At 34.0% G+C, this 12,849-nt stretch overlaps 2 protein-coding genes and 1 pseudogene across 2 annotated transcripts; all 3 read left to right on the top strand.

Annotated features, from left to right (window-relative positions):
- The first annotated feature begins 191 nt into the window (after positions 1-191).
- AUG7 (nuclear matrix protein) lies at positions 192-4,696 on the top strand. Its single transcript, XM_018120496.2, has 9 exons — positions 192-392; positions 503-588; positions 705-766; positions 1,622-1,713; positions 1,887-2,012; positions 2,747-2,837; positions 3,463-3,570; positions 4,088-4,186; positions 4,453-4,696. The coding sequence occupies exons 1-9, from the start codon at positions 259-261 to the stop codon at positions 4,648-4,650; spliced, it is 996 nt and encodes a 331-aa protein (XP_017975985.1). The 5' UTR covers positions 192-258; the 3' UTR covers positions 4,651-4,696.
- Positions 4,697-7,954: 3,258 nt separating this feature from the next.
- Positions 7,955-9,428, top strand: LOC18599710 (aspartic proteinase CDR1-like). The gene has a single exon (XM_007029781.3). The coding sequence runs from the start codon at positions 7,966-7,968 to the stop codon at positions 9,271-9,273; it is 1,308 nt and encodes a 435-aa protein (XP_007029843.3). The 5' UTR covers positions 7,955-7,965; the 3' UTR covers positions 9,274-9,428.
- A 1,216-nt stretch (positions 9,429-10,644) lies between these two features.
- Positions 10,645-11,973, top strand: LOC18599709 (aspartic proteinase CDR1 pseudogene; annotated as a pseudogene).
- The last annotated feature ends 876 nt before the right edge of the window (positions 11,974-12,849 follow it).

Below are 12,849 nucleotides of genomic sequence, written 5' to 3'. Positions count from 1 at the left end.
TATATTATTTCACTCCCTGAACCCAAAACTAGGCCCAACTCAAGTTTGCACATGGATCCCTTCAGAAAACTTAAACTAGCCTTTGGGCTTGGAGCCTCGAGGGATTGATCCCGACCCGATTAGAGTTAACTATGTTACCAAACGGACCATATTTTAAACGTTCCTTTTCAATTTCTTTTCTTTTTCAAATTTCGTCGAATTCCCGTTTCGGCATTTTCCATTCTTCTCAACTTGGAAAAACCAGAAAAGAAAAGGAAAATGGCAGCGAAACAAATGGAGGAAATTCAAAGGAAATTATCGATCCTAAATTACCCGAGAGCCAATGCTCCAGCTCAGTCTCTTCTCTTCGCCGGCATGGAACGTTACGCCCTTCTCGAATGGCTCTTTTTCCGGTAATTTCAATTCTCACACTTTTTCTTTTGTTGTTTGTTTTGGGTTTTCAGTAATTCCTTTTTTTATCTTTTTGGGTGGCTGGGGGGCCGGGGCCGGTGTTTAAATTCAGTCTATTAGGGGATAAGTCACCGTTTTCGCAACAAAATTTACAAGGGGATGCTATGGATCGTGATGAAGAAACTTCTAGAATCCAATGTAAGTGCATTATCTGTTGAGTTTATCTTTTTCCTTCTTCTGTTATTGTTTTGGGTTTTGGGTTTTGTTAACTTTTCTTTTTGTTTGGGTTGGGGGGAAATTGTTAAAATTTGCAGATTTGGCTGAGATTGCAAAGTTTTTGGGGATTACTACTACAATTGATACAGAAGCTATCCAAGTAAGCTTAATTCAGATTTTGAGTTACTATTTTTAGAGGCTCTGTTTGCTCGTTACTTTTACTTAAAAGTTGCTAAAAAGAGAATGCAACACATGTTTAAATATAATGATTTCTTGTGAAAATAAATTATGCATTTTTATATTCACAAATATTTAAAATTTTAATTTTTAGTTAGTTAAAAATATTATTTGCTCTTGTATCGGATTGCCTTTTTGGTCCTTTTGCTCCTGGAAATAAAAGTATTAAAAGGAACAACAAAATGAGGCTTAATTGAAAATAGTGGCTTTTTTTTATTATTATGTAAAGTGCTGGACTCAGGCCTAGTATAAAATGGGTGGGCACAGTATAATTTGGTATTGCGTCTTGTTCGGTGAAGAGAGACAAAAAGAAAAAATGTGACTAATGATATTCAAAAGTTATATTAGGGAGAGATGTCAAAAGTTATATTTTGGACTGTTGACATTTAAAATTTGTGGTATATTTCAAATTTGGGTTTTTGTTATAGCATATTATGTCTGGGTTATGAATGTGCGATTGGTTAGATATGACTTGTTTGGAGATGAACAAAACCGGCAAAAAAAGCATGCACTTTTTCCCCTGTAACTATTAGAATAATATCTCCTAGCTCTGATAGGAAGCTGTGACATTTTCGAGAAAGTACTGAGAAGTATAGAGGTTATCTCTTATGTTATTAGTTGAATGTTTCAGTTGGGCAATGCAAGGAGCATTGGTCATGACTCTGATTGGATAAATCAAATGTTAGTTGTAAATTATAGTTTCCTGTTCTTTTGTAAAAGCACATTTGAAACTTGTGTTTCCAAGCTTTAGCACAAGCTATAACATGGTGATTTCCAGGGACGAGGAAGCTATGAAGATCGGACTGAAATGCTGCACCTTATAGTCGATCTGGTGGAGGCAAGCATCTGTGCAGATAATCCAGAATGGAGGTACAGATGATATGGAGTTCACATTTGGGCCGAATTACATTAACTCTCAAAGAATACATGTTCATCCTTAAGTTTACATTGTTTTTTTTTTTGTTTCAAGTATTACTTTCGTGTTTAGTCTGGTATTGTAATGTTGTTTCCAATTGCAAAATTTGCTTTACATTCTTTTGCAGTGTTGATGAGCAGGTAGCAAAGGACATACAACTAATAGATGCTATTGCAGAGAAACAGGCTCTAATTTTTTCTGAGGAATGCAAGTTGTTCCCTGCAGATGTGCAGATTCAATCCATATATCCATTGTAAGCAGCCCCCCTTTTGTCTTATTAGTGTTCACATGATCTCACCTGATTCTGTTTTTCCTGTTTCTCTCTATTTTTAATACTATATGGTATAACCATAAGTCAAATTCCATTCCTTCCTCTTGAGCTCGATTCTCTCTCAACTAAGCCCTAGATTCATCTAAGTTGAGGATTGTCCGATAATTGGCAATATGTTGCTATGTCTGTTACTGTGCTTCATGTTGAAGATGGCCTTTGCCAGGTATCAAGCCCAAATATGTGATTGAGCCTTAGAGGGGCTGTTTTTTCCCATTTGCTGATAGGACCATACCATATTGCTGTCATAGTAGTCAACATTTCTTGGGCCAGCCCTGGATTGTGGGGCTTCTTTTAGTACATGTATCTATTGTCCAGTTAAAGCAAAATATGGAATTCTTATATGTCATGGACAGTTTGGTTATAGAATTAATTTCCTGCTAGTCCACTATGGCTACTAGCCTTCTGCCTCCTCTATTAGACCTCACTCCTACTTCTTCTGCAATGTTACCATTTAAGATGCATATATAGTGGTTTAGCTGATCTTTTTAGGCTACGAAGATTATGCTCCCAGAATAGGTCCTGTTACAATTGATAATGATCCTATATCGCAATTGATGACAATTTTAGACATTGGGTTACCTGCCAATCACTTGATATGTAGTTTCCTATCAGCAGATGTAGTGACATTGTCTTCCTTTAATCAAGTTTATTTGCAGACCTGATGTTTCTGAGCTGGAGTCAAAGCTTTCAGAACAGTCCAAGATACTCTCAAATCTTCAGCAAAAAGTTGATGACTTGGCATCAAAGGTTTATCCTTGCTCCTTAGCTCATGGTTCAACATGTCTTCAGAGTTCCATCTTTTTTTCATCTTTTTTTCTGTTTAACTTCATGTGTTCCATTCCCGGAATTGTAGTGCTCTTTGATCAACATCATGTTATATTCTCTTTGAAGGCATCTGACTCTATGTGGTGTTTTTACTGGCAATAAAGCAGTGTCACCATTCATTTACTCTATAGACTACATAGGAATTTGTTTGCTCTTAAGATGAAAGTACAATATTTAGCATTTGTTCCCTAAGCTACTATTTTGGGTTTTCAAGCATTGTGTTAATTGTGCTTCTAATATGTAATTGATCTTCAGTTATATGGAGTATTGGTGCTGGTTATTCTCTTAGTTGACTGGCAACGCTTGCTCTTGTATTTTAAAACTTTCCCCCCTCTAAGAAGATTCTCTTTTCAATTTTCTGAGGCTACATGGTTTTTTTAAATTATTGTTTTTTTCTGGCAGTGAATTGTCCAAACTTTTGATATCCTGATGTATATTTATGCATCCATGATTTTCTTTTTGTGTTTGTGCATGCTTATGTGTCTCTTACTTATTACCCATGTTTTGCTTCTTTTATTTAATTTACAATTCTTTCACCCCTTTGCAGCATGCTTACAATCCTGATGAGGAGTATGCAGAAGTGGAATCTAAACTGCGGGCAGATTTGGAATCTTTTCTGGAAACTGCAAGATCATTCAATATGATTTACACCAAGGTCTGGCCTGGTGTTGCTTTTAGTTGATATGCTTTTTTATGTTTATTCTCTGTTATCTCCTATATTCTAGCACAAACATTTGGATGTCTTGCTATTTGTGTGTCTTACATTTATATGCTCATTTTCTTATGCTCTTAGTGTGTAGTGGCACATGTAATGCTGTAGCCAACCCCATTTAGGTGGGTTTACGGCTTACTCTGTTGATTTTTAGTTAATAGGATTTCTTGTTTTGATGTGCCAAATCCCTATAAAGAAGGTTATTAGGGGAAAAGCTTCTGGTTTAATTTCTAATATATAAATGATCTGAAGTTTTAGTTTTGACTTCAATGACCCTTATGGATCTTGCGCAAAACCTTATTCTATTATGTATTCATTTATCTAGTTTTGGTGAGGTGTTCTACACTTAATATGATCATTGACTTCTCATGCACTTGAATTTCTCTGTAAAACTTGTCATGTTTTTATATGTGGGTGCATGTTTCTTGAGTGGTCTAAATTTTGAAAATTTTCCTTGCAGGAAATTCGTCCATGGACACACATGATGGAGGTACCACAACTTCATGGGTTCGGGCCTGCTGCCAATCGCTTGTTGGAGGCTTACAAGATGCTTTTAAAGGTATCTCTATGTTGATTAATTCCATCATTCTCCTAACTTATGGTGTATGAAGATGATACTTTTTTTTTTCAATTGTTTGATCCTTTCATAAGCTTAGCTATATAGATGATTCTTCTTCTTGTCTTTTGATTTCACATTACGCCCCTCCTTTCCCTGTTCTCTGTTCTAGAATGTTTGATAATTTTCATAACTGTTCAACATTGCAACTATCCTTCATGTATTCTGGGGTTGTTAAGAAACTAAAGATTCCTTTGCTTCTGTTGCAGTTCCTGGGGAACTTGAGGAATCTGAGGGACTCACATGCTGCTCTTTCAGTTGGATCATCTGAAACAATTGCTGGTGAACCCTCTCCTGTGACAAGAATTATTTCTGAGTGCGAGTCTGCATTGACATTCTTAAATCGTGATCTTGGAATTCTATCAGCTTCTATTGCTCGTGAGCAAGGTGAGCAGGTAAATTCATGATGATTGTAGCTAGACAATAAGAAAGTAATGATAGAATATCTCTCCATGTTGAAGAGTATGTATGTTCATGCAAAAAAAAAAAAAAGGGCAAAGCAATACTTGTCTTTAGTTAAAGATATGAGCTCGGATTTGGGATTTGGGTTAAGACCTGGGTGTTGGAGCGGGCCCCATGTGACCCCATGATGCAAGTTCTTGTGGATCTGAAACATAACGGCAGTTCGAAGGATGAAATCTGACTTGATTTCGAGTTGATGTAGATGTAGTAGCAACTGGTGATCCATAAGAGTTGTTTGCAAGTGTGAAGCTGCATTGACATTCTTAAATTGTGATATTGGACTCTCTTGGCTCAATCGTTTGTAAGCAAGGTGATTCATATCATCTACAATTTGATTTAACTGTAATGTTTACAGTTTGATTGCTTGAATCAATGGACAGTATGTTGGTTAAAATGCAAATTTGCACTTGATAGAAACTGCTAATGTTTTCAAAATATAAGTCGGAAGCTCCCAAGGAGGAATGGTAAGCTTTAATGGTTGGATCATTAGGTTGCCCTTCCTCTTTAATCCTACTATAGCTATGTTCTTTTTTTTTTTCAAATTTTTTGGGACAGTAAGTTCGAAGAATTCTTGTCAACTTGGAATTGGAGCCTGGCATAGGAGTGAGCATTAGATCAAACTCACTTGGATCAATCCATTTTAGAGTCTTGTCTTATGACTTTTCTTAAATTGATGGATTTGGATTGATTTTAAGACGATAAGGGGAGGTTCATGGTCTAAATTTTATAAAAATTGATATTTTCCGGATAGTTTATGGTCTTAAATAATTACTCACCTCGTCCCTTATCAACAGATTGGATCGGATCGTAAAAGTCTAATTTTGGATCAATTCTAAATTAATAATCATTGCATGTACAAAATCAGTTATATATTTTAACACATAAATGAGATTTATTTAAATATTGTGATTGTTAAATTAAAAAGTTATTTAAAACATTTGTATATTCTATAAATAAATAAATATCAACAATATTAAAAAGAAGTTAAGATTAAGGTAAATTTTTTTAAAATTTTTATTTTGTTTCTCATATAAAACTTTGTGTTTTACTTTTATTCGTAAAAGAGGTAACGGTGTTAAGTTTTTAATTTTTTTTAAATAAACAATAAAAACTTTTTTTAATAAATTTTTTTTTTGCTTGTTTAATTTAAAAAAAAAAGATTTGAAATTTTTTAGATTTCTTTTATGACTTTTCTCTCACTTTCTCTCCTTACTTTCTCACTTGCCAAATAAATTAATACTAGGGGCTGATTTTGAGCCAATATATCTTACTAGAAAATATATAGGCTTAAGTTTCCCCTACTTTTTACAGGGAGATCTCCCTAAATCCGAAATGATGATCAAACAAATCAATTCAAAATAAAATCAACACTAATAATGATCAATACAAACAAATGCAACCCACAGGGAGTTCAACTTATTTTTTTGGATAAAAATACACATTGACTCATTTCAGCAATAAATAAATAAGAATTCTATGCCTTTTTAGCTTATTGATCAATGGGATTCTAGATTTCAATCTAATGCAGAAAATTTTCTTTTGTTTTTCTGTTTCAGAAATTCGTTTATGAAATGCTTGAAGGGTATATACCATTCAGGAGAAAGATAATACAGAAAACGTTTGCCCAATGTTCTTTAAAAAGATAAAATCAATACAATTTAAAATCTTGCCAACATAATTGTGCATAATTAGGGTTTAGTTGATGATAGAATTCTAATTTATTTGTTACTCAAATGAGTCCATGTGTATTTTTGTTCCAAAAAAAAAAAACCATCTTTACAAAATTGTGGGTTGTATTTGTTTGTATTGGTTTTACTAATCATTATTAATATTGATTTTATTTTATATTAATTTATTTGGATCATATTTAATTAAACAAAGAAAAAACAAAAAAAAATCATAAAAGAAAGGTCCTTATTGTCTTTCTAATGAAAAATTAATTAAAAATTTAACACCATTATCTTTTTTAAAAAAAGAAATAAAACTCAAAGTTTTGTACGAAAAAAGAAAAAACCCTTAAGGTGCTATATGTAAAAATATCGTATCACAAGAAATCCACCACGTGGAGTTAATTTACCTTTTTAATAATAATAAAATCTAACAATAAATGAATTATAGTTTAAATTATAATATAGATGTTTGAATTTTTTTTATAATACTCATGGATTTGATATACTGTTTGATCATTGTAATTTTTATTTATAATAAAAATTATTATTATTTTTTTAAAATTATAACATTTAAGGTCTTAATGGATTGTTGATAGTGACGATGCCTGCCCTAGACAGCTACATTATGCTTCCTAGGTTTTATTGGTTTCTCCTCTCTACAGTTAATGTTAAGTCAAAAGTAGATAAATAATTAAATATACAAGCAAAATAATAAAGTTTTTATATTTCTAGATTTTCGTCAAAAATTTCCAAAAGCCGAGCGATTCTTTCTATGGTTACCTTCTTAATTTGCTTTTTAAATATCTTTTTGTGTATTTGGATTCTGCTTTTTTTTATCTTCAACGTTTTAATTAATTCGCCAAAAAGAAAGAAAGAAAGAAAGAAAATCCCATCAAGATTAATTACTAATTTAGAGGTTAATCACGTTTAATTGTTATCAACCGGCATGATTTTTCAATTTCTTTAACATCATTAATACCCCTATTTGCCACATAAATTCATAGGTATGAACGCAATGAAGATATATTCCCTGTTCCCATTGCATTTCGACACAGAAAATTCATACTACAAATCATGGGAATCAATCACAAAATATTTTCAGTTATCAAAGTCAAAAGGTCTTTCCCATAAGATCAATTTCATGGTTAGATTGTAATTTAAGAATTCATGCATCAAAGATGGAAATTAACCAAATTTTCAATTATATATGCATTTAAAGGTTATGTGGAATATTATTTGGCAGAGTCAAACAGAGAATCTGGGGCCATCAACAGATGGAAAAATTATTATCACAGGAGAGAAACAGAGAAAATTTTTTTTCCTCTTTAAGAATTTACGGTTATATAGAATCTCAAAAGATTTTAATCCAGAAAGGAAATGCATGAAAAAATGTATCTGGCAGTATATATTCATCGTACCATGAAGGGAAGTTGACTGTCTTTTGCACATTTTACCATAAATTATTCCTTAATTTTTTCAGTCTTTAATTTAGTTTTGCCTTAATTGGTCCATCTCTTTTCGATAGTATAAATTGACCACAACTGCAGGCACCCATACCACCAATCCTCTCAAGTTATCTTTCTTGTAACGATGGCAGCTACTGCCAAAACTACCTCTATGTTCTTTATTGGTTTCGCCATCCTTGTTCTCTCTTGTTTCTGCCTTATTGAGGCTCAGAAGGGTGGTTTTAGTGTTGAGTTAATCCACCGTGACTCCCCGAAGTCTCCTTTGTACAATCCCTTGGAAACTGCCTCCAATCGCGTAGCCAATGCCCTGCGTCGTTCCTTCAATCGTGCACATCGATTCAAGCCGAGTTCTATCTCAACAAAGGCGGTAGACGCTGATCTTATTGCCGATTCGGGCGAATACCTGATGAATGTATCCATCGGTACCCCAGCTTTTGATATTGTTGCTATTGCTGATACAGGAAGTGATCTTATTTGGACACAATGCAAGCCTTGTTCCCAGTGTTTCCGGCAAGATGCTCCCCTTTTTGATCCTAGCAAATCATCCACTTTCCGAACCTTTTCTTGCAGTGCAAGCCAATGTGAGAATCTTGAGGGAAGCTCTTGTTCTAGTAACAACACTTGCCGATATTCAGTCACATATGGTGATAACTCTTTTTCAAATGGTGATGTTGCTGCTGATACACTCACCTTGCCGTCAACAACGGGTCGCCCCGTAGCTTTTCGGAATACAATCATTGGATGTGGCCACAACAATGATGGGACTTTCGATGAGAATACCTCAGGCATCATTGGCCTTGGAGGTGGTGATGTTTCACTTATTTCGCAATTGGGAACTTCCATAGCTGGCAAATTCTCATACTGCTTGTTGCCTCTCTCCGACGCAGGAGAATCAAACAAAATGAACTTTGGTACTGATGCTATTGTTTCAGGCGCTGGGGTTGTTTCCACTCCATTGACTAAAAAATTCCCATCCACTTTCTACTTCCTCACCCTGGAGGCAGTCAGTGTTGGGAGCAAGAGAATAAAGTTTACAGGTTCTTCTTTGGGAACAGATGACGGTAACATCATCATTGATTCAGGCACTACATTGACTCTCTTACCAGAAGATTTTTACTCAGAATTGGAATCAGCCGTGGCTAGCCAGATTAAGGCAAGGAGGGTCGATGGTCCCCAAGGTTTGAGTTTATGCTACGATGCTACAACTGACTTCGCAGTTCCAAACATTACAATTCATTTCACTGATGCTGATGTGAAGTTGGCGCCATTGAACACCTTCGTCTTGGTTTCTGACACAGTTTCGTGCTTTACCTTCAGTTCTCTTCAGGGTTTTGCAATCTATGGTAACTTGGCACAGATGAATTTCTTGGTTGGCTATGATACTGAGAAGCAGACCGTCTCGTTTAAGCCCACCGATTGCTCCAAGAATTAGCTTTGCATCTTCTGCAATGTCTTTGTAGCTTTCTATGTTATGTTACATATTGTTAATCACTAGTTGATTTCCTTTGTTATCAGCACATGTACGTTCAAGTTTGTTGTTTCTAATGATATTCTCTATGTTATTCAGATCGCTGTCTCTCTTTCTAATTTCTCTCTTTATTTACTTCTTTTTTTTTTTTTCTCTTTTGGTCTGATTTAAATTCCTTTGAACATAATAAGGTTTTGGCTCCCTCCTTTACTTTTTGTTCATTAAATAAATTTTTATTGCTATGTGCGAAAAAGAAAATCCCTTAAATGTACAAATCTCTAGCTCGATATTTTTTATGAAAAAAATTTTAACATTGATAAATTACTATAAATTTTAATACCAAAAGATGTGTGTATATATATATATTAAAAATTATAATATGAAAACATAGAGAAAGTTTGAAAGAAGTTAGTAATATAATTTAGACTCAACTTTAATATCCATATAATATCACAACTTAGTAAAAAATTAATATTAACAATATATTTGTTTTTGAGTGAGTACCTTCTATAAATAAGTGTTTATTGATATTATCTAACAATTAAATATTGACTTAAGTTAGGTGTTTGTTAGGTAATGATTAAATGAATCTTGATTATTACATTGTTCATTCCTATATATATACGGCATGAATCTTGATTATTTATTGTTCATTCTTTTATATGTATGGTATTGATTCAATATTAAAACATTGTAAATATGGCATTTAAGCATTGAAATTTGAATACCATACACTTGTGAATACTTTAATATCTACATAATATTGCAACATAGTAACAAACTAGTGTTAATTATATTTTTTTTCCTAGGTAAGTAGGCTAAATAAGTGTTTATTGATATTACCCAATAATTATACATTGACTTAGGTAATTGTGCAATAAAATTACAGTGAAATGGAAGTAAAAAGAGTAAATTACAGTGATAAAATTTGGTAATTTTGTGCTAAGATTGCTATGATTAAAGAATTATATATATGGAAAGGGAAACAATTATCAAATTTGGTATTGAATATAAATGTCAGATTTGATGAATCCAAATAGGAGTTGTCATTGTAATCAAAGATCAACTTAATTAGAAAAGCATTCAAGCCAAATGATAATATCAATTATGACTAACAGAATAAACAAAGATGCATGGAACAACTAAAGCATGTTCATCTTAATGTTAATGTATTCGGGTCACAACCCTTTTGCCACAAAAGGAAATCTTTTTACCTTTGTTTCTCGCACATTCACAACATGATTGCACCCCAACATTTTTTCCCTCTGTATGGGCTTTGTTGAAACCTACTTGTAATGTATTCCCCACAATTATTCTTCTGTATCTCTTGCAAGCATGGCAGTTGAAATTCATCACTCAATCTTTTGCATTGCCTTGGCAACCATTATCTCTTGCTACTTTTTTTCTCATCGTCCTTCTTTAGAAGCTCAGAATGACGGCTTTGGTGTTGAATTGATCCATCGTGATTCTCCCAAGTCCCCTTTGTACAACCAATTAGAAACTACCTCACAACGAACAATCAATGCCCTGCAGCGATCTCTTACTCATGTCAATCACTTCACTCCAAGTTGTATCTCAAAAAATGAAGCTCAATCCGATATCATCGCTAATCAAGGTGCGTGAATACCTCATGAATATATCAATCGGTACACCACCATTTGAGATTTTAGCTATTACTGACACAGGGAGTGATCTTACTTGGACGCAATGTGAGCCTTGTCCGGAGTGTTACAAACAAGATGCTCCTCTTTTCAACCCTAAATCGTCATCAACTTACAAAAGGTTTTCTTGCTCGTCAAGGCAATGCCAAAAAATAATCCAGACCCCTTGTTCCTTTGAGGCAAATGATACTTGCTTATATTCAATCTTTGATGGAAATTGATCATTCTCAAAGCGAGATCTCGCTGTTGATACCATGACCCTAGGCTCTACAAGTGGCCAATCCATCGCCTTTCTTAAAACTATCTATGGATGTGGGCACAACGATGGAGATACCTTTAACGAAAATGGATCAGGCATCATTGGCCTTGGAGGTGGAAGAGTTTCCCTCATTTCCCAAATTGCTACTTTGATTGCTGGAAATTCTCCTATTGCTTGGTGCCATTTAGTTTAGAATCTAGCAGAGGCAAAATAAATTTTGGGACTAATGCTATTGTTTCAGGTTCTGGGGCTATTTCAACTCCATTGATTTAAAAAAGTCCTGATATCTTCTATTTTCTCACCCTAAAAGCGATTACTGTTGATAACGATAGACTAGAATTCACCTGCTCTTCTTTTGGAACCACAGAGGGTAACATTATCATCGATTCGGGAACTACATTAACAGTCTTGCCTCAAGAATTTTATTTAAAACTGGAGACATTGCTGGTTAGCGAGATTGATTCAAAGCGCGTTGATGCACCAGCCGAAACTTTGAGCCTTTGGTATGAAGCTCAAAATGATTTCAAAGTTCCAAATATCACAGTGCGTTTCACCAATGCTGATGTGAAGCTGAGTCCTTTGAACACCTTCGTTTTAGTTTCCGAGGGTGTTTCATGCTTCTCTTTCACTACTATTTCTGATTTTTCAATCTATGGTAACTTGGCTCAAATGAACTTCTTGGTTGGCTATGACATTGAAAACCAGGCTCTGTCTTTCAAGCCAACAGCCTGTACTAAGGAGTAAGGAGTAATTACTCGAGCTTATAACTTGCAATTGCAGTTTCATAATGGCCCGTATCTTGTTGCATTATAGACATTGGGTTTGATGAGAGAATGAATTTCTGCAAACTCTCTTTAAAGACCAAAACACAATGATTGAATTGTTTACTATTGAGATGCAAATGTCTAAGTAATTGCTTTAATAGATGACACTTAGTTGTATATCTGATAATTAACATGTTCAGACCCAGTTAACAAACAGTACGGATGATAATAAAATAGAATTTCCGGATGGTATGTAAGATGAACATTCATATCACCTTAGAGACTTTTACCCAAATTTAGACTTATCGACAAGAATATTGGTGCAATGTATATTCATATACCATTTAGATAAGAGAGATTTGAACTTGAAATTTTGAATAAGAGATATGTATACTAAACTTACTTTTCTTTCATGCTTGAAGGATGAGCATAAAAATTACTCAGCACTTGGACTCAATATCAGAATAATTTCGGTTCGAATACAAGCAAGTCCTCTTAAGGTCCACTGTTGATAACCACCTACTTTTTTATGACAGCGGGGTGATAAGTTTTTTCATAGCAATTCAAGGGTACATCTTTAACATAAATCAAAGTTTAACATAAATCAAAGCTAAGCTAAATAAATTTCTTCTTGTAAATCCAAGTACACCAATTTGCTGTACCACTTAACTTCTATATAAAATTACAGTAAACCAAATCAAGTTCTTCTCATTCCACTTCTTCAATTTCTTTTTTAATATCTTAAATGTTGCAATATTTTTGTGTAATTAAGTTTCTTTTCAAATTTATTGGCCTAGAATCATGTGAAAATATTTGATTGTCCCATGGGCTCTGATCTTTCTTCAGCACCGACGAA

The sequence above is a fragment of the Theobroma cacao genome, chromosome 5 (genome assembly GCF_053813885.1).
Source record: "Theobroma cacao isolate CCN51 chromosome 5, ASM5381388v1, whole genome shotgun sequence".
Taxonomy (NCBI): Eukaryota; Viridiplantae; Streptophyta; class Magnoliopsida; order Malvales; family Malvaceae; genus Theobroma; species Theobroma cacao.
This window is presented reverse-complemented; position numbering and strand designations above follow the sequence as displayed.